The sequence below is a fragment of the Phyllostomus hastatus genome, unplaced genomic scaffold (assembly GCF_019186645.2).
Source record: "Phyllostomus hastatus isolate PE091 unplaced genomic scaffold, TTU_PhHast_1.1 phas_contig_137, whole genome shotgun sequence".
NCBI classification, from domain to species: Eukaryota; Metazoa; Chordata; class Mammalia; order Chiroptera; family Phyllostomidae; genus Phyllostomus; species Phyllostomus hastatus.
The window spans coordinates 5,223,857-5,246,343 of NW_025333583.1; the positions used below are offsets into that span (position 1 = coordinate 5,223,857).

Genomic DNA, 22,487 nt, shown 5'->3' on the forward strand with positions numbered 1-22,487 from the left:
GCCGAGGTCAGAGCTGGGCATTTCCTGCAGGAACAGTTCCCGCCCCGGCCCTCCTTGGAAGCCAGACTGAGCCTGCTCCACGTCCAGGCCTCCTGTTAAGGCAGTTCTCTCCCCTTATCCAGGGGTTAGCAACAGCCCCCGTTGTGGGATTGCAGAGTATTTCTGGGGGGTGGGGGAGGTGACAAGTTCCAGAACAGGGCCCCGGGGGGGGGGGGGGGGCGGGGGTGACTAACTCTAATGGTGAGGAAGGGCACTTGGCACCACAGGAGTTTCCGGATAAAATTTAGAAAGCTGGGCAGGTTTTTCATTCCTGTTTTGATGAAGAACATGGAACTTTGCAGTATCAAAAGACACTATCTTTCCAAGCTGTTTTCCTGACAGCTCCATTTTTCCCCCAATAGGAAGTTGGGGGTTCGTGACAATACAGACCTGCTTCATCCCCAAGTTACACATGTACTTGGTGTGGTCGGAAGAGCGACCCATGTTTAGAATAAATGAGGCAAGTCAGAGAAATGAGGCACAAATGATGAGAAAAACCACACTGCCCTGGACGGTGTGGCTCAGTTGGAGGGTCATCCCGTACACCACAAGGCCACAGGTTTGACTCTGGGTCAGGGCACACGCCTAGGTTGAGAGTTCGGTCCCTAGTCAGGGGGTGTAAAGAGGCAACCGCGTGATGTTTCTCTTTCTCACCTATTCCCTGTCTCTAAAATCAAAAAGCATGATCTCAGGTGAGGACTGAAAAAAAAAAAAAAAAAACAAGAAACCCATGCTGAAGCTGCTAGATCTTAAAACTGTTGTTCCGGTTGGTTTGAGACATCACACAGAACTCTTTCTCCTACAAATGATTAAAGATTGGCACAAAATATGCCACATTAAGAAAAAGGCTGAGAAATGAAGAGTAAGAACAGAATTTCTGGGATACAAAAATGTCCCTTCAACTGGATGGCTAGGCCAAGGAAGAAAATTCCCCCAAACTCCCTTTTTCAACAAGGATTTCGGGAATGTCAGCTGAGGGTTGAATGGGTTTTTGTTTTTGTTTTGTTTTTTTTTTTTTGGTGGAGGGAGCCTTTCCCTTTTTAGGACAAAATATGAGTTTTAATATCAGAATTGTTTTCATGTATCTTTATTTTTCAAACTTCATTCAAATTACAAACAGTCCATACCATGTAGCTTCTACACTTCCCCAGGCAGAAAACAGCAATCTCCAAGAAGACATTGAAAGGGAACTCACAGTAAACCACCACTACGTACAGTGTCCCCCATTTCAGTGGCCCGGTGGGACAGCTGAAAAGTGGATCCCCCTTTGACACATTACAGATGTACAGCATTTCTTTACCAAAGAACCCACACATCCGGGTTCCCTTTAAGCTTTAAAGTCGTATCACAGGGACTCATTGTAGTTTGAAAACTACAAAATCTTGTGAATTTCAGCCCCAAGGTTATATGCCAAGTTAATGTTTTTAAACACTGCAAAAGTTGCAAACTTTAGAGAAATTGTGGATTATCAAACCCGTCCCTTAAAAACAAGGTAGTACTTAGAAAGTTTAGTTATCGGCAAGAACTTTTTGACAAAGTTGAAGCTAAACACCACTAGCGGGGAGTGAAGCCGTGGGAAAGGGAGGGGAGGATGGCCTCCAGGCTGTGCCGTGAACGGCGGAGCTCACCCACACAGGAAAGGTTAAAGAACTCCTCCCTCAGCGCATTTCCAGACAGTTCTCAAGAACCATCCTCCCAGCACCCACAATCCGTGTACTGATGTGCATTACACATGGCCATTTTACTCCAAGTCCTGGTTTTCCTCCAGTACCCGCTAGTTAAAGCAGTATTTCTTATAATAGAATTACAGTTGTTGGGTGTGGGTTTTTTTTTTCATCAACCAACTTTTTCTTTTCGAAAGGGTAATATTAAAAGATACTGTTTTTCAAGTCACTGTAGGGGGTTTGGTTTAGAAAGTAATGTTTGAAAAGGGATTCTACTTCATTTCATATTCTGCCCTGACACCTGACCCCTGGCATCTGATGTTTTAGGACTGAAATTATTAAACAACGATTAAAATAGAATTAGATACAAATTAAACCAGCCTTATGAGATGTTTCTGGGAAGAAACAACTTTTATTCTGATTCAGTGATGTCACCAACTTCTCTCCTTTGAAGAAATGAACTTACTTTTCCTTAGTACAACTTTTAAAAAATCGTTTTGAGAGCCAACAATTACCCTGAATATAAAGCATAAGAACCACCACCCACCCTGTTTTAATTTTCGGGTCACAACATCCTGATAGTTTCCATTTCATTTATTTCATATTTTTAATTCTCGGCAGTTTTTCCAAACTTTATGATAAACTATGAAGAGAAAAGCATTCAAAACATAATACAAATATAAAAGAATACAAGTCAAGTTCAAAACCAGACAAAACACCATGTGCAATGTCTCTAAAGATGACTTTCGTGACACGACCAGAAACCACCCCTGGGCCCTTGACACCCCCACCACCCGCACACACCCACGTTCACGTTTTGTTTCGGCTTGGTTTTCACCTTTTGTTGCCTAAAAAAGTGAGAATCGAGAAAATAACCAACAGGACATAAAAACACGGTACTTATGTTTTCTTAAAGTCTTGATTTGAACACATCTTCGTTGGTACAGTATCACTCTTAATGCTCAAACAGTAGACAAGAAGCGCACGTGAGAAGACTTTGTGTATCATACAAGCAATGCTTTAGAATCACAAATAAGTTGCACGCGGACATGAAAATCCACAAATTAAAACGTATCTAATTAAATTAAGTTCTCATGGAAATCAGTAAGAATACTAGTATCTGAAGCATTCCAGGTTATTTCGTTTTCTAGTGTAGAAAGCTTAGGATAGAAAGGGTAAGTTGCTTTTCCAATAAGCTACAAATACACACACACACACACACACACACACACACACGAGTGCGAACCATCGGAAAAAAATCCTAACTTGGAAGAGAAATAGGTTAAACATGTAGATGAAAAGTAAGAGAGTGGGATAGAATACATCTCCATAATTAATGTATCATAAATACAGACAACTCAATGTACATACGACCAGTGGAATAAAGACTAACTAACTTTCTACCCTTTGTTTTTTAAGTTCTACCCCATCTAACTTTTAGAATTGCTTTCAACTCTAAAAGTTGGTATGTTTTCCTGGTTTCAACAGCTAACTATGAGACTGAGTGTCTCGATGATGAGCTACCAGAGGCTAGTTGCCCACTGGCGCTACCTTTGCTGTGTTTTCTTCTTTCCTGTCAGCTCACAGCCCTCCACTGCGACTTTGTTCCATGCGGCACCAACCACACTTCGTTTGCACATCATAAAAATAAGTGTATAAAAGAAGACGCTGTCAGGCATATATTCACAAAGTCTCGATTTCTTAAAACGTAAGTATGGATGTATTTTATTTCTCTCAAATGCATACAGGACAATAATTACACAGAAACAGAGCTTTTGTTCAACAGTGATTTGATTCATAAGCATTTAAAATTTACATAATTTCACATCATACATATAACCTTACATTTTTAAATACTGTGAGTAAAAAAGCCCCCCAAATAACCAATTCTTATATTTCCTATTTATCCCTCTATACATCCAAACTTTAAAAAGTTACAAACTGAACATTATACAGAACATACAAATCATGTTTAAAAACTTGAGGTTTTAAAATCACTGCTCCCCAGCGCGGTTCGGAAGAGGAGTCCTCATGCTGACAGGCGCAGTCCAGGTGGCCCGTGACTGCGGGGAGGAGGAAAGAAGAGACAGACACGAGTTTGCTGTCTTAGCATTTTACTCATCCTGTCCGTCAGAAGTGGTGACGTCATGAGAAACAACAGTTTGGGTTTCATATGAGGAATGGAGTTCGCCTCACGGTCTGAGACATGCATTTCAAGTATTTTCCTATTTGATCCGAGCTCCCTGCAGCGAGCTGATGCTGAAGGGCACCACTATTTTCTTCCGTACATTCGCTCAATGTCCGCCTGGTAATGTGTTTTCAGCTCTTTGCGCTTCAGCTTGAAGGCATCTGTCACCAGACCAGTTTCCGGGGTCCACGGTTCAGGGCTCAGGCGAATTTTCACCGGAATTTCAAACTTTTCCAGGCTTGCTGAGATGGTGTGGGAAAAAAACAGAAATGCAAAGTCATGAAAAATGTATGTATGAAGTTATTAGCAAACAGTCTTTGAATACCCAGCAAAATGCACAGCCCACTGCCCAAGATTCTTACTTCCAAGCAACCTATCCCTCAGGAATGCTATATGAGTTAAATATATATGAATAAGAACAGCAAGAAACTTTAAATTCATGTAGAATTTAACTCCATCAGTAGAAGGAGTTAGATAAATTATGCTATGGGCATAAAATGGAATGCAATTCAGTCATCAAGAGTGAGTTACATCTACATGGTATAGATATGTGAAGTTTTTGCAACACATTGTTAGGTTAAAAAAGGCAAGCCTTTTTTAAATGTTGGATAAACTTAGATGCAGCTAGATGCGGAGGACAAGAAGGGTGCACAGCAAACTATAAACTGTATAAAGCGCTGGGGGCTGGACGCAGGATGAAGACGACAGGAATGGTCACTCTTTACTTCACACCTATTTGTTTTCTCTAAATTCACTACAAAGGCATAACCATGCCCGAAACTGAAACATGTCAAGTTTAAAGAGAATCCATCGCTGAACCAGAACAAAGGACAGGGTGCTCGCCCGCTGCGGTGTGCCCGACGCGGACACAGGAAGAACCTCACCAGCAGAGGGAAGGACGGGGAACAGGGCTCTGTTCGGGCTCTGCAGAAACACCTCTCCCTGGTGAGACTGCTGACTGTCACAGCACTCGTTCAACAAGCACTGAATGAAACACACCGTGTAAAGCACTGGACTAAAAAGTCTTTAAAAAATACAAAAACGGATAGTTTCTACTCTCGAGTGGCACACAACCTAACAAGGGAAAACAGGTAAACACCCAGCCATAATAAGGTGCATGTCTATAATGTGCTAATGAAACATTCAAGTGTCTTAGAGACAAGTGATTTATTAATACATTAAAACATAAGCAGAGACAACAAGCAAGGTTTTATTCAGAGACAGAGAATGCCAGGAGCGGCGTCCAGGAGGAAACCACCACGAGCCAAGCAGCAAAGCTGGGACCCCAGGACTTACGGGGCGAGGGGTCTGACACCCCTGAGATGTGGGGGAGACGGAGAAGCCAGGGTGGAAAGACCAGGTAAGTCTTAGATTTCAAACTGCTTGGCACTGCCCCCTGTGGCCTTACTCAGTGCCATGATCCAAACCAGTGTTTTAGAAAAACAAACAAAGGAATGAGAGCTATAACAACTATTTCTTCCTCATTTTGTTCTCTTCCCCCGTTATCATAATACATACTAATGAGTTTACCCTGCAACACAGCATTTAACTCTCGCAATACGGAAAGGGAGAGCACAAACCCCTCTTCTCCGCCGCAGGCAGGGCCGCTGTGCCACGTCAGGCAGACGTCTGACTTGACCACTGCCCTCACTTGGAAATCAGCTGTGGTTTCAGGAGGCGGACAAGGATGCCCAGTTCCTAAGGGGTGGACTGTGTCGGTCAGGTTGACATGTTACCTGGGCTGGGCTAGAGTTCCCAGTTATCCAATTAAACACCAATCTAGGTGTAGCTCAGAAGGTGTTTTGTAGATGTAATTAAGTCTATAATCAGTTTATTTTTACATGAAGAAAATTGTTCTAGATCATCTTCGTGGATCTGATTCCGTCAGTTAAAGCTCTTAGCAGAGCTGAGACACAGCCCCACCCCCACCCCCGCCCGAAACAGTGCCACCGCGGACAGTGACAGGAGCTTCACTCAGCTCACGCTCGAGAGGCCCGGTCCGCCCCGCCGCAGCCCACCCCACGGAACCCCAGCCCCAAGAATCTCGCACACCAGCTCCACGCAGTATTCCTCTACAGAACCTACTGGTTCTTCCCGTAGACCCTGACTGATGGCGGTTTGGGGGGAGAATGAACTTGAAAGCCTTCTTCACATCACATAGACAAATGAACTCCAAATGGATCAAAGACCTGAGTGTAACAGTGCAAACTACAAAACACAGGGGCGATAGCTTTGTGACTTGGGTTAGGCAACAGTTTCTCAGGTGTGATACCAAAAGCATGAGCAACAGAAGAAAAATATTTTAAATAAATTGTATCTTATCAAAATTAAAACTGTTGTGCCTTAAAGGACACCATCAAAAAAGTAAAAACTAGAATAGGAGAAAATATTTACAAATCATGGATCTGACTATGGACTCATATCTAGAATATATACGAACTCATAAAACTCAGTAACAAAAAGACAACCTCATTTTTAAAAATGGGCAAAGCATCTGAATAGATGTTTCTCCAGAGAAGCTATATACAATGGGCAGTGAGTACATGAAGAGATGCTCAGTACCATTAGGCACCAGAAAATTACAAACCGAAACCACAACGAGGTGCCCCTTCACACCCACTAGGATGGCTAGAGGCAAAGGACGGCCAATGACAGAGGTCGGCAAGAATGCAGGGAAACTGAAGCCTCACACAACGCTGGTGGGAATGTAAAACAGTGCGACCGTCTCAGAAAATAATCTGGGACAAAATATTCTAGAAAATAGCCTGGTGGTTCCTCAAAAGGCCCAATATAAAGTTAATAACACAGGCTCAGCAATTCCACTCTAGGTATTTATCCAAGAGAAATAAACATACCCACACAAAACGCTGTATATGAATGTTCAGCAGTGTTCATCACTCAGTAAGTAACAGCCCAAAGTGCAACACCCCAAATGTCTGTGGAAGGGTGAATGGATAAACAAAATGCGATGTACATGTCCACACGGTGAAACACCATTCGGCAATAAAAGGGAAGGAAGTGCTAACACATGGATGAACGTTATGCTAGTGAAGGAAACAGGTCACAGAAATCGTGTATGGTATGAGTCTGCTTACACAAAACCGCCCCAGTAGGCAAATCCATAGGGACCAAGCAGATTAGGGGCTGCCAAGGGCCCGGGCTCTGAGGTACGCTGGGGAGTGAGGGCGAAGGGACACGGGATTTCTTTGGGGGCGATGACAATATGCGAAAACTGACTGTGGTGAGTGACAGCTGCACAGTTCCATGAATGTATGACAAACTGCCTAAATAGTACACACTCAGTGAGTTGTTTGGTATATGAATACAGCTCAATAAAGCTGTTAATTTATAAATAAAATAATAAGCAGAAAAGAATATAAATCTAAAATTATGCTTGATTGTCCTTTCAGAGTTCTCTTAGAAATTATGTTGGTTTCTAATGAATATCTATTAACTCAATTTAGCATTGGTCCAAAGTTTTAAGTTCCTAAAACTGCTGGAAATGACCCACAAGCCGGCACACTAACAAATATTACTGCTGAAATAAAGGGTCAGAACAATGATGCCATCGGGTTAAGTGCAATTTCATTCCTCACACACTTGAGTAACATACCAGAGGAGAACAAAAGGCCGTACCTGTATTATCCTTAACGCTGGTGACTCAGAAGGTTTTTACTACACCAACACGTTACTCTCGTCTCCTCGCCCCCCTTCCCCAAACCCCGAAGCCGGCACAGGACACGTCAGTACAAGCAGCCCCCAGGCCACCAGCAGTACAGAGAGTGCAGGCAAGAACCACGGCCGACGTGAGGGCTGGGGCGGCCGGCCCGCCGAGCAGGGTCTCGGAAACAGCGGAGAAACAGAGAGAAGGGGCCAGCCCAGAAGGCGGCAGCCACAGAGGTGGGAGCACTCCGTGACCCGCGTGTCCTGTGGCAGGGCTCGACGGGGGACTGGAATGTTCTTCCACTAATGGCAGGGAAACACGACTGCTTTCTCAGAGGGAAACCATGTAACCTAAGCCCTGTGACACGACAGGACAAATACGTTTACGCACTCTCTTCCCACCTCAGTTCCCAGAATCAGTGTAGGAGCCGCTCACCTGAAACAGCAGCTTCCGACAGCACTTTGAGTACCTCATTTTCCATCTCACAGCTGTTGCACAGCTCCTCCCACGTGCCCTGAAGTCCCTTCTTTCGAGCCAGTTCTGTCAGCTCCTTTTGGTTTGGCACAACAAATCCAATGACGTAAGAATGGTAGCTGAAACGGACAAAGGGCAACTCAGGGACGGGACTGAAAGGCACACCGGTTAGCTGCAGTTCTAATCGCACCGACATCTCAGCAGCCAGCCCTGCACGGCTGTACAGAGAACGCGGGAGGCAGGCTGGGTCGTGGCCCACCGAGTCCGCGCAGCAGCCACGCTGCTGTCTGACTCACAGCACATCTCCCGATGCTCTGGCAGACTTCACTGCTAAATAAACCTGGATCTGACACCCCATGATCAATTTCGAATATGCACAGGAATAGTGTCATGCACACATTTTTAAAAAGAAAATCACAAATATCAGAAAACTCATCTTTAAAAAAATCGGTAATTCATTTCAACAGGTTAAACAGAAATAAAAGCTAATATAAAAAGTTGTATCTAAAGAAATCTGGCAGCAAACCAAAGCAACGGGACCGTACTGGTTTTCTTCTTTTGTCCCCATGAGAATCTGTGTCAGAGGAGGAGCTGGGCTGCCGCTGAAGGCAGGAGCCTCCAGATGCAGCGGCGGCAGGAAGGGAAGGGCCGTCTGGTTAACATCACAGTTTGTAAAATCCAGGACTGTGGCATCACTAACAAAAATGTCATTAAAGGGCCGAATCATTTACACACACAAATGTAATCAATCTGTAACTGGGGCTGCACCTCCAAGTCTGTTTCTAAATCGGTTCTTCTGAAGGCAGGGCCTACTTTTCCCGAATAATTATCACGTCAACCGCTGCAGTGAGGTTGCTGGACTGGCCACGACACATCTGACCAGCAGCCCCGGAGGACAGCTCCATCCCACGCAGGACTGCTGGGAAAAGGTATCAGAGCTCCAATCTAAAATTCTAACTCACTTTCCAAGAATGCATTTCTGGGATTTTAACTTTAAACACCCCTTCCCAGCTGCCTCTAAGTCATCACGGGCTGAACAGCTTAAGGAAAAAGCCCTTGGCCCCAGCCAGGGTCCCAAGCAGGCTCCGTTTGAGAGCAGGGACCCTCCCCGCAACCCAACTTCTTTCTTGACTCGAGCTTCCTCGGGACGGGTTCTGGGAAGCCTCCTGGGCAGAGAGAGGGCAGGCAGCCAGGGCTACCAAGGCAGCAGGAAGGAGGGCTTTCCTGTCTTCACCCCCCACCCCCCAGCTGCAGAGGGCACTGCGGTGAGACAGAAAGCAGAAAGCCCACACAGGAAGTTGGGGGGCAGGGGGAGAAGCATGACAAGGGAAGAATCAGTTCATGGCTGTAATGAGACAACAGGTAAGAAGGAACAGTTCTTAGTACAACGTCCCAAAGAAGACCCATATAGGAAGGAAATGCTATTGATAGCACACTAAATGGTTTAAGTAAAAGTTGCATGAATTCCACTTTCCTACCTGTTTGCATATGCACAAATGTTGTCTATTAATGGAAGATTCTTCAAAGCCGCCTCTACTTTCCCAAGGGACACATATTCTCCTGCCTGAAGCTTTACAAGGTCCTTTTTACGATCTGTGCAAGACAAAGGCCGGGAAGGGACGACATTAGAGGACAACGTTAATAACACCTTTGATACACAGAAATATTGGCATTCTCTAAGCAATCTGCCATCAACTGAGATCGCTGTAATAGTTATGCTAAAATTATAAGTACATAATACAATTAAGCCTTAATTTTGATAGTATTATATAAATTCTTTTTTTTTAATTAGCTTCTGATTAAGGGACCCCCCACCCCCAGCAGAGCTTTAGTTACGTTCTTCTCAACAGGTATGTTCCTGGTACACGTTATCCAGGAAGGTAAAGAATACACTCAGTGCCACCAGTGAGATCACATTCCACCCGGAGAGATGCATGATGCGAAACCGCCTAGCTTCAATACACTAGGGTAGTGCTAAGTGTTAAGACTCTCAACTTGCTGTTTTGGAAAGAATTCCTACAAGCGAGGCCAGAGCCGAGTCTTGGGGGAAGACTGAGCAATGGTCAAGTGCACCAAGGCTGGCAGAGCAGAGCTGCAGACACAGGCCACGAACTAGCAAACCACGGCAGCACAGAAGAGAGCAATGACCAGAAGGAAGGAGGAAGGTGAATCAGATTTTATTTTTTTATTTTTTTATTCTTTTAAGAATAAAATCTTAAAAAAAAAAAAAAGAATATGACTCTTTGAGGCTTAGCCAGGAGTAAGTGCAAACGCCACCGCTGTGGAACAGAGTTCGAGACCTCGTAAATCTGCTGTGCCCACAACTCTGCACTGTCCCCACTGTAAACTTTTATATTCCGGGGATGGCTCAATGAGCCAAAACGACATCACACGAACAGAGATTCGGACGTTACTAAACAGCCTCTCTAAATACGCAGCACCCCTTCTATTAAACGATGTCAGGAACACCCACGTTCAAAAGAAAACATCAGCTGGCTCACCGATAATCTTTAAACACCCATCGGGGTCAAACTCTCCAATGTCTCCAGTGCAGAGCCACCTCTGCCCGTTTTTGTCTTCAAAGAAGTCAGCTTTTGTTTTTGCTTCGTTTTTGTAGTACCCCATGGTCACGTTCTGGCCACCAATAAGGATTTCACCCCTGGGATGCGGTTTATCCGTATTAAAGTATCCACCTAATAAACAGAATAACTTAGAGTTAATCCAGCATTTTTTATCCCTATATGCCCTATACACATCATGTGAAAATTTGAAACTGTTAGTTCCTAAACAGGGAACCTAATTTCAATCCGATTCTAGTTTCCCAAAGGAAATAAGGCAGATGCTGTAAATTAACAAAGCTCATCAAAATAAAACCAGGTACAAAACTCCAGTTACTTAACCACAGAATTTATGCTTTTAAACTACCATTTAAAAAATAAATTCCACTCAAAAACCCAACATCTATCATATAAAATAATTACATACTTCACAAGTAAACTCCTTTAAGATTTCTGTAGAGATTCTTAAATATTATACTAATAGAACTAATAAAAGCATTAAATCATCTATTTAGTAAATGAACAATAAGTCTAAAAATCAGATTACTATATATTTAAAAGATTTATTCTTAACAGATAATTTCAGAATAGTCCAAGTTTAAATTTATTAAATATTTTCACTAATTCTGCTCACAGCTGAAAAACTGTATCTGAGCCTTAGAATCTCTCCTATGCATGAAAGGAAAGGGCATTCAAACAAATCACTGGTAACATGTACATGTTAATAAGACAAAATAAAATTTAAGAGTAATCAGTGTTTAAGTGGCATATAACAATAGGTTTTTATGAAATTACAATAAAAATTTCCTTCTGTTAATTCTTGGTTGAGGCCCTCAGGAAAAAGACAGAACTAAAAATCTTTAGTTTCATAGAATAAATTTTACAAATTTGCCTCTACAAAATAAAAGTTATAATTCCTAACTGACTGACATAATTTACTTACTTGTACTTTTTTTAGTAAAATAATAAACAAAATAAAAACAATTGTAATTCTTCACAATCATCTTTGAAACAAGCAATGTAAATGCATTCATATGGCTCTAGATAAAATATATGCATTGTAAGGGACCAGAAGGAGAAGTTGTATTTTACATTTTAAAACAAAGAAGAAGATGAAGCACAGCGCTAATTTTGTAACTTAATACCAGACACATCATGGCTGTGGTTGGAATGCCGTTACCTTCCTCCCAGTTCTTTAATTTGATTTCACAGCAGACCAGCGGTGCGCCCACTCTGCCGGTGTTGTAGTCCCACACTACGGTGCAGAAGAGAAGTCTCTGATTACAGCAGGTAATAAACTGCTTCATTTTTCTAAATTACCAAAAACAGTAATTTATCCTAAATCTTAGACATCCCCAGAGAATCCTTAAAAGCAGAAGTCACAAACTGGTGAGCCACAGGCTGCGTGGCCCACCTGAGTTTTTCTTTTGTTTTGCTTTTAATCTGATTTGATTACAGACACTGAAAACAGCAAGCCATTTTACACACACGGGTGGAATCTCCAGGAACCCCCTTCCCAGCTCAGCAACAACTGGAGTCCTCATTAGATGGACAGGCCTGCCGCTCCAGCTCCCCAGGCTCCGCGCCCATCGCATTCCCTCACAACAGGGCCTGCTCCTCTCAATTAAGTACCTGCCTGGTCCATGAGTTTCTTGCCCCCGTCTTACAAAATGATGGGGCAGCATGGTTTGCACTTAATTCCACTATCAGACACGGAACTCTGCAGTAGAAATGGGCTCTCCAACTTTCTCCCACGTGTCACTATTTCCACGTGAGACCCAGGAAGCTCCCTCACATCAGTTATCCTGTCCTGCCCTATTTAAATTCCCGCCTCGAGGGCTCAAAGACCAGGCTGGAGATGAAGATGGCTAATGTCCACGAACCTGGGAGAAGAACCCAGCGTTATAAATTACTGCTGCATTGTTCCTCCTTCAAAGGCCGTTTAAGTATCAGAAACACAACGCCACTACTTAACACTGTAGAGAGTTCTATCTAGTTACAACAAACTGTAACGGATTAATTACACTTTCAAAGAGAATCTTAAATACAGAAGAAATTAAGATCCTCAGGAAAAAAGGAACCATATATGCACGTACTTAAAGACTACTTGTTTATTTCCTACAAAACAAAACTTAGAAGTAGCTTCCAAAAATATATAAAATATGGAGAACATAACTGAAAACAGAAAAATACAGGAGTAATGCCTCAGAACATACACAGAGGCACTCAAGGCAAGTAAGAAAAACTCAGCCATGAAGGGGTTTATCGTCTGTCGGTATCTAGAAAATACAGAGTAGAAACACAGCTTTTCCTAGGGCTAGAAAGCAAAGTAACTTCGTCCCACAGAAGAGGCACATGAGTGCTGTCTGATTCACCTGGAACCTCCCGGGGAGCAGATCACATCCCCGACCACGTCATCACGCAGGCTCTGAAAACGGTGCTGCCCAGACCCCCCTCCCTCTATACTTTCTGTCTCCACACTTCCGCAAACAACCCCTCCCCTCCCCCAAGAAGCATTTCTGAATGCGAGATGTAATACACAAACTAAACACATTAATTTTCTACCTAAACAGAACTTAGTAACTGATGTAACAAATGTATACAATACAGCCACTACTTTTTACTAAAATTCCTTTTCCAGAATGCTAATTAGTTTTTTAATATTACCTAATTTAATATGAAACACTCCTCTAGATGAATTACTGTTGGACATACTTAATTACTTAATACATTCTAAAAACCTTACACAAGTAATCACAGGATATGGAATTTACCATTATTGTGCCGGACAAGTATCTCAACCCCCGTCCCCCTATATATTTGTAGAAAACCACCCACCCCAAAAAGTGCAAAAAGGTGACCCAGCCACGGCTGGACACTCCGCTTGGGCGACACCGACCTTCTGTGATTGTCCCAGCACCAGCAGATTCAGTGAGCCCGTAGCCCTGGCCGACGGAACAGCAGAAACAGATATTCATGAAGCGCTGTGTGGCTGCAGAAAGCGGAGCACCCCCACACAGCAGGAGCCGAATATTCCCACCCAGCAAGCCTCGAACTTTCTGGAAAATAAATCTAAAAAAATAAATAAATAAATAATCAGAGAATCACAGGGTTGTAAAGCTGAATGGGATTTCCCAAACCATTTGATCTCCTAGTTCTGGTATTTAGTGACTTAGCCAAGGCCACACACCCAATTCAAGAGATTCTCTTGACCCACTACTTAAGCCTTAATTTTTAAAAGTTCAACCAAGTAAAGAATATATGATCTTCTCTTAAAAAGTTTTCAACTAGTAGCTGAATTCAAAATTGTCTGGATTAATATTACATAATAATGGAAAACCCTTACTAATGGGCACAGCAATTTCTTTTACATCATTATAATACATACATATTAACACTGAATAACCCTATTATGTCTTTATAAAACTGAGCATTGAAAGCAAATTAACTGTTTGCTTTAGCTTACTTCATTAGAAGTATGTACAAATTTCTACACAGCAGTCTAACTTTCAAAAAAATTTCACTAATTCAAGTTCCAGTATGTTTACTATTTACAAATTGTCTGGTGAATTAAAAACTTCAAATATTGAATTGAAACGTTTCTGAAAATATACTAATAAAAAAAGTTTACTCACTACCTTGATCAAAAGAAGGATTTTTTTGTTAAGTGATTTTGAAAAAGGCAAAGACCAAATGGCAATCATTAAAAATATATATATTAAAAGTTTTACAAAATAGGTTATAGATCTCATTAAAGCGATAACTAGAAGGTAGGGAAAAATGTATAAAGTTTTAAATAAAATGAAGCATTTGAAAACTACCATCTATTAATATTCCCAGAAAAAATAATCTGAATGCCATACTTTCATTTTTTAAATTCTAACTATTTTATAATTAAATCTACTTAACTCTATTAGTACTACAAAAACAAAAAATAGGTGTTTAAACAGAAGACTTTTAATCATACTTGATTGCCACTTTATAGTCATATGAAATAAGTCTAAAAGCAAAGAGAAACTATTACTCAAAATAATTAAAATCACATACATGTCCATATAAAATGTAAGCACACTATTAAATCAAGTAAAATTTTAAGTGCAAATTTTTTCAACTAAAATGGCAATAATTTTTAAATTGCTCACATTCTTTTTTTCTTTAAAGATTTTATTTATTTATTTTTAGAGAGGGAAGAGAGGGAGAGAGGGAGGGAGAGAGAGAGAGAGAGGGAGAGAGAGAGAGGGAGAGAGAGAGAGAGAGAGAGAGAGAGAGAGAGAGAAACATCAATGTGAGGTTGCTGGGGGCCTGACTGGGAATCGAACCTGCGATGCTTTGGTTCTCAGCCCATGCTAAACTGCTCATATTCTTATGCAAGATGGGTTTTTTAAAGAGTTCCTCTGACTTTTTAAAATAAACTTGTTTCCTACAACTACCTCCATTAACAGGGCTACTAACATGAATAGAATGACTACACGGCCGAGGGGGACAGCCCTGACCTACCGGTCACACAGCGGAGTGCTCCGTCCTTTCGAAATCTGTTCCATTTTGTAATTATAGGCCAGGATAAACAGGTTACGTTGAAAACCACTCATTTCATTCACTTTATTCATGACATTTTTGTAGATTCGATCCATGATTTCCTACATGTATAAAAATTAGTTAATGCAGTCAATAATGCTACCAGCTGCCTTACACCTATTAAAAGCGTCACATCAGATTAATATTTCTATCAATACTGAGACATTTTAAAAGATATTTTATCAGGAACACATTTTTAAAATACAGCCAAAAATTAGTTTAAAAACGAAGGTGCTATAAAAATTTTTAATAGCAAAAATGTATCTAAATACTCATGAGTAGTAAAAAAAATGACAAAAACATTGGGGCAGTAACATGTCATTTCAATATAGATTTTTATATTACTTTCCATCATTCACTATGAATTTAAAACTAAACTCACTAAATCAATAAACAGACAACTACATGAAATGGTTTTTGGTTACAGAGTACGACAGTCTCTGGGGTTGTTTTGGTGGGTGTTTGTCTCTCAGTGCTGCGCCCGGGAAAAATGTCCTTTGCACTGCATGTCGCTCACTTGGCCTGTGGCTACTACGAAGTATACTCTGATGCCTTCAGATGGTTTTTCCTCTACAACTTTAAATAATAAACTTTACAGGAACTGAAAATTTAAAATAAGGTACTACTAAGGAAACTACATACCAAGAGAAATTCTAAAACTGTTGGTCATTTACATTGGTTTTGGAATAACCATGTAGTTATGCTTAGATGATATCCAATCATAACTCCCAACACTTTCAAACAAAATCAGAAGCCACACACGACTTGCTCTAAAAAGCAAAAGCCCCTGTGGCTCATCCCCACTGCTCTCGATCTCGGGGCCCTCCCCACACCCGGCGTCACACAAGGGTGCGCAGGTCATCAAAGTGGCACTGACTGCTCTTCCCCCTTTTTGGTGCCTAGGCCAGACGTGCCCTGAGGACTCAGGAGGTAACTGCACTCTGCTGAGAAGAAGATGCTGCTCTTAGACCCGCTCTCCTATCTCTTGCTGAGCTTCAGGTTTCTACTAATAGCAAACGAACTGCACGAAAATAATTTGAACAAAAAGCTCTTTAGAGGAAACAGTTGAGAATATAATGCACACAGAGGCTGAAAATTAAAAAAAAAAAAAAGGTAAAACAATACTGAATAAATCCGTAGAGCGTGAAGCAACACAGAAACCCAGTAGAAACTGACCCTGCGGGAACCCCCGTGGCCACAGCGTCCCTCCCACATGCACTGCGCTCTGCGGCGGCCCTCCCTCCCCGGGAACGCAGTGTTAACTGGGGTCAGTGCTTACCGGCACCGCGGCCATCAGTGTGGGCTTCAGCATGGCTGTATCCCCCTTGCTTCCCTTCTTTATTTTTGAAGACTATGGAGAGAAAAAGTGATCTATATAAAGTGACCCTTATTTTAAAAACTCAGTGGAATAAAAAAAGCATATTATAAATTCATCACTTTAATTTACTTCTATAAAACAATTAAAAGGCAAGTGATTATTTTAAGATAATTAACTGTCATCTTCAAAACATACTGACAAACTGATGGGGAAAATGTGTTAAAAGTGATTATGGTTTTTTAGTCTCACAGGTTGCACCATTTCATTTACCTGATCTGCTAACGTCTGGGGTGAAGAGTAGCCAATGCGACATCCGTGAGAAAGGCAAACGAGCTCAGCACTCAACTCTAAAACGTGCGCCAGAGGCAAGTATCCAATGTAAACGTCGTCCTCTCTGAAAGACAGGGGAAGAGCAGAAGCAGCTGTCAGGAGCGCTCTCTGCTGCACGTGGCAGCAGCGGGACCAAGCCCGAGAAGGCACGGGAAGGGCCCTTGGGCATTCATGTGACTCTGCCCGAGGCGGTGGTGTGTGTGAGAGGAGAGCGACAGAGACAGAGGGACCGACTGACACTGGGGGTGTCAGAGGAAAAAAGTCCAGCTCAACCTGAAACCGAGGAGGCAGACACTGTAGGTAAGTTGCTCTGTGTCCAGTCCTACTGGAGGGCACTCACTGATCAATTCTAAGTGCTGCAGAGGCGAGGCGCGAGGCAGAAGAAATAAAAGATATGGGTAAGGAAATGAAAGGGTTCTTCTTGAGAAGGACAGAAGAAATCCCAGGAGAAAATGCTCTCTAATGCTATTGGGCTACCACACAGAGTTCAAACAGAATCCACAGTCTTCCAGGAATTTTACAGAAGAGATTCCTGTCCTGAGAGCTGCATTAAATTATATATAATAAATGATGCCTTACATAAGAAAATGTATATGGGTGTGTGTCTGAAAGTATATATTCAAAATTTCAAGAACTGCCCCCTCTCCGAACTAGGAAGGGCAACTGAGGCAAACAAGAAGGAAAGTGTTGCTCTTAATTCTTTTCTGAAAAGGATGCATGCCTAACAGAAATTCCCCTCCCCACCGCCAAACTCAATTCCACAGAAACTAGTGTGCGCGCGTGTGTGTGTAACTTCTGTGCACAGGGCTCCAAAAATACCCCGCCGCTGCCCTGGCCAGTCGTCAGCGAGCTGACGCCATCTCTGGGAACGAGTCCTTCGCAGTCAGCCCCTCGCAGCCCATCTGGCCCCCCACCCCCACCCCGTCTTCCCGCGGCAGTGTGCGCCCTCCCCCGCCCACCACTACGGGAATCTGTCTTCAGAACCTCCATGAACGTTGACTGGACAGAGTAAGCGCTTTGCCCTCCTGAACTGTAACATATTTGGGTATAAAAATGACCACAGTTAAAAGTTACACTTTTAAAGTAAAAAAGTTAACTGTCAACAATACGTATAAACTGTATTGTAAAACTTCACGACTATGACTATCTTCTAATTTCAATGTCCTTTTTTTTTTTAAAGGAAATGCCTATGATAAACAGACTCTGCAGGACTAATTCAACCATTCGTGACTAAATGTCGCAAGCGCTGCTATTCATGCACAACGACCTACCCCAGGCGTGGGATCCTCTCCGCCATGCCAGTGATCCCGGCAATGATGTTGCTGTGGGAGATCATGACCCCCTTGGGCAGCCCCGTGGACCCACTTGTGTACATGATGACGGCGACATCCGAGGGCACTGGGGTGCTCTCAGGTTTGTGTTCTGTATTGGAGGGAAAAAAACACACATGCTTCTGAGAAATTCAGCCAAAGCACCAATTTTTTCATAATCACTTGTTTATTAACTCAATTCAACAACTATTCCTTGTAATCACACAGAGGTCACCCAGACAGATCAAGTCTCCGCACATAAGGGACATTTAGTCCGTTGGGACAAACACATAAATCTACAGTACAGTAAGAGCTCTGAAGAAAAATAAAGCAAGACAAGGTGCGAAGATGATACAGTAGAGGCTGTGTAGATGGAAACATCGGGAGAGACCTTTCTGCGGAGTTAATATTTCAGTAAAGATCTGAAGACAGCGTGGAAGGGAGTCAGGAAAACCCCGAGACGGGGAGACTGTTTCAAGCAGAAAACAGGCACGTGCCAAGGCCCCCGAGGATGACTGTGCCCGCGGCGTGAGGAGCAGCGGGAAGTGCGGTGGGACGAGTGAGCGAGGGGGAGGGGGCAGGAGACGAGGGTGGAGCAGCGGCCAGGCCCACGTCACACAGAGCCTCCGGGGCCACGCCAAGGGCTTAGGACTGTGCTTTGTGGTGGGAAGCAATGCTGTTTTCTACAGGGAATCGTCATCATCCTGGGCAGGATTGCTTTGGCTGTGATGGCTACGTAACTTAAGGAAGGGAAGAAAAGAGGCATGAAGACAAAGAGCTATTCCAGCAACCGGATCTACCCACCTGCGGACTTCTTAAATGAGTGGGGGCAGACGTGAGACACATTCCCTGGTGAGCCCGCTCTCTCCCACCTGCCCAGACACACTTCCTCACAGCGGTCCTCCTTCAGGCCCTCCCTTCCTAACGTGCACTCACGCCTCCAGCCCCCCTTCTTGGAAACGGCGGTCTCGGCAGTGAGATGTGCCGAGTCAGACGGACCTGCAGTCCCCATGTCGTCTGATTCCTCCAGCACACCTCACCGACACACAGTTCCTTCCCTACCCTCCACCCGGTCCTGGGTGGCATCCAAATGCACCGTTCTCTGTGGGTGACCTCGCCTACTCCACAGCTGAAATGAAAACCCAGCTGCCAGCCCCTAAGCTGTTTGTCGCAGCAATTTAAAGAGAGGTGCTGACAGCAAGCAGATGTTGTAACCTCTGGGGGCTGTGGCTATAAGCCTCAAAGAAAAGTGGGAGGGTCTACAACCTTGGTGGAAAAAAGAGAAAAAAGAAAACTTCTTCTGGCTTCTAAATCTCAACTCCAAACTTAAGTCCAGAGTACTGGACTTGTCCAGACAGGCCACTGCCCACTAGACATCCACCTCTGAATGTCCCACCAGCACCTAAAACTCCATCTACCCAGAATGACTGCCAGCATAACCCCAATCCAGAGCCAAGCCAATGCTTACAATGAACTAATCACTAACTTCCAACTAGAAAGGAAACACAACCACAGCACCCCAGCAGCTCTCTGAGATACCCCCAAACGCCAGGGCGCTCACTAACATTTTCTGACGCTGATGTGAGAGGAGGGACTTCTACAGTCGCCGTGCCCAGGTGTGCTCGCTCGCTGGGAGGTAAAAAGATGCACCCCCCGGAAGAGGTGCAGTTGGAACAGGGAGTAAAAGGAGGGATCAGCTATCTTTTAATACTCACAGATAATTCACAGGACAAGTTTCATGCCATTATTTATAAAACTAACTTAAAACCATCCAAAACTATCAGAAAAATTTACCCTTTTTTGAAACGGAAAAACTGTATAAAGTAAAACGTGTTTTAAAGTAATTTCAAATAAATACTGCTGTTAGAACGTTCGTAAATTAACGTCTGCCTGTTTCCTAAACCTCTCTTGAGAACCTCCCAGAGCGAAGGTGGAGAAACAACCCTGGAGAACAGGGTCACTGCAGAACACCCAGGGCCCGGGGCGCTGCCACCTACCCGCGCTCGCCTTGGCTCCCAGCGCCTGCACTGCGGCCATGGTGTGCACGATGACGCCCTTGGGGAACTCGGTCCAGGTGGGCGGCTTGCCATCAACCGTGATGATGTGCCGCAGGCGGGGGACCAGAGAGACGATATCCTGGAGAGACACAGTGTTCGTCACGGTCACTATTCTCCATGACACAGCTTAGCAAACGGTCCGGGACACAAGAAAAGCAGTTCACCATATTAGGGGAATTACTAGTTTCTTTCCTCAAAAAAGGGGGAAAGGAGCACAGAGGCTTTCCCCCTTTTTCAGAGAGAGAAATACTGGTCTGAAATGTCAATGACAGTTTCACAGCATTAGATTCACTGCTGGTATCCCTGCCCTCTGGTGAAGCCTTAATCGACCAAGTTCCTTTCTCACGAACAGGCACGTAAGCACAGGCTGCCTGAACTGCAGGGAAGCCAAACTCCCTCAGGGAATGAGGGGCTAATAAAGACACAGGAGGGGAAGGGGACGGAATGCACTCACAGATTTGTGTGTTTCAAAAAAAAGAAAACATCAGAAATTACTGTTTTCACAGGTAGATGTCTAGAAATTAAAGAAACCTATTTTCCCTGTAGTTTCATGAAGTCTCTCTTTTTCCCATTAAAAAAAATCCTGAAAACTCATAGTCTCGATGCTTCAGAAATAAAGTTACTAGTTTAAAAATAACCTGTCAAATTTACAAGTTTATTAAAAATAGACTTGAAAATGGTTGCGCACAATAAAGTTATAATCCCTTCACCTTAGATATGGGCCTATTAACAATTAATCTGTTGACTCCCTGCACTAGTTATACATACATATATATATATATATATATATGAGATCTACTTTCTCTTTTCTAAAGGAATAAAATTATGATAGTCCCATAAGTTTACAAAGACATCAAGGATGTTAAAGATCATAAAAGAACTAAGTATCAATAATAGAGCTCATGACACTGAAAATTCTAAAGTATGGGACAGTTTAAAAAAAAAAAACAAAAACCTCCAGTCCTCACCTTCAACTTTGTTTGCAAGAGTTCTTTACTAGTGATGATGTTCGTCACCTCTGTTTCATTCAATCCATGGACAATTGCAGGACCTCCTAGAGTCGCGTACAAAGTAACGACTGTAGGGAAAGAAGGGCAAGTCAAATACTCACATGGGTGTGCTAAAGGTAAGCAAAGCCTTTGACAGCGGACAGGAATAATAACGGAGCTTACTGAATCCTACGTCATTAGATACATAGTTTATGATCTAATTGTGCTGTGTTTTCCCAAATTACTTTAATATACTAATTAACACTGTGCCAACTCACCCTTCCCTAATTTTCGCCAAGATTCTCAATATTTTAAAATAAAAAAAAGTTTAATTTCATTTTGTTTTACCTACAGATGTTTCTGTGGGACTGTTATATTGGAAGTAATTATATACAACTTCTAAAATGTGAAATCTTAGTTGTTAACTACTTAGTACTAAAATACAAAACAAAACAAAAAAACCAATAACATAACACATTGGAGATCACATTTAAGATATTACACATTCTAGAAAGAGCATGAATAAGAGTCACCCTGCTTATTCTAAAGCAGAAAATCTAAAGAAAAACATTCTTAGAAATGTTGAAATTAAATAGGTGGGTTTTTTTTTTTTTGCTTTCTGCCTAATTCAAGAGTTAAGACTTAAAGTAGCTTTGAGATAATTATTTTAAAGCTTCTCAAAAAAAACACTTAGTAAACCTAAACCTTTGAAAATTAAAAGGTATGCCAATTAAAAAAAAACACAGTGAAGGCATTTACAGCAAGAAATGTGGTAACAGTGTCCTTTCTGTCCCATGTAAAGGATGAGACACTGTCTGTGCCTGGCATCACACTCGGGCACCAAGACCTCTCAGCGCCGCCTCCAGGACTAAAGCCTCCCAGACTGAAGCACCACGGACACCACTCCCGCAGCGACAACACGAAACTTCGCCGCCGCTCAGCCGAGCACCTGGGTCCGAGGACTGGACGTGTTCCAGAGGCCCCCGTTACTCCTGACAGAGGCGGCACAACGACATGACACCCCGCCTTCAGAGGGAAACCCTGGGAGACGGCAGCAACGGGAGGCACGGCTCCCTGCACGCAGGAAGTGCCCTTACCACAGTGACCGCCCCGCTTCTCCCTCGACCGGCTCCTTTTCCAAAACAGATCAGTAACTCTAAGTTATAGCAAGCCCTCCACTGACCGAATGCAAGGTGAAAAATACCACGGGAGCTTTAATCTGGTAAGAGGGAAATATTTTGCGACAAAAGTCAGCATCATCTCTTCCACGGCAGCGTGGGTCACTGTTCCAGAAAGGGGGCGGGGGGAGCCGGGGGAGCCG

The 22,487-nt window shown here is 43.0% G+C and overlaps 1 protein-coding gene across 2 annotated transcripts in view; it reads right to left on the reverse strand.

Annotated features, from left to right (window-relative positions):
• Positions 1-2,282: 2,282 nt before the first annotated feature.
• Positions 2,283-22,487, reverse strand: part of ACSL3 (acyl-CoA synthetase long chain family member 3) — a 59,846-nt gene continuing 39,641 nt past the window's right edge. For both annotated transcript variants that reach the window (XM_045854206.1, XM_045854198.1), the window contains exons 5-16: positions 21,146-21,255; positions 20,118-20,256; positions 18,082-18,232; positions 16,751-16,874; positions 16,442-16,513; positions 15,085-15,224; positions 13,487-13,659; positions 11,768-11,842; positions 10,531-10,722; positions 9,508-9,622; positions 7,991-8,148; positions 2,283-4,133 (exon numbers count right to left, since the gene is read on the reverse strand). In XM_045854206.1, coding sequence (XP_045710162.1) covers positions 3,976-4,133; positions 7,991-8,148; positions 9,508-9,622; positions 10,531-10,722; positions 11,768-11,842; positions 13,487-13,659; positions 15,085-15,224; positions 16,442-16,513; positions 16,751-16,874; positions 18,082-18,232; positions 20,118-20,256; positions 21,146-21,255 — 1,607 coding nt within the window. In that variant the 3' untranslated portion in view covers positions 2,283-3,975. The remainder of the gene's footprint in view (positions 4,134-7,990; positions 8,149-9,507; positions 9,623-10,530; positions 10,723-11,767; positions 11,843-13,486; positions 13,660-15,084; positions 15,225-16,441; positions 16,514-16,750; positions 16,875-18,081; positions 18,233-20,117; positions 20,257-21,145; positions 21,256-22,487) is intronic.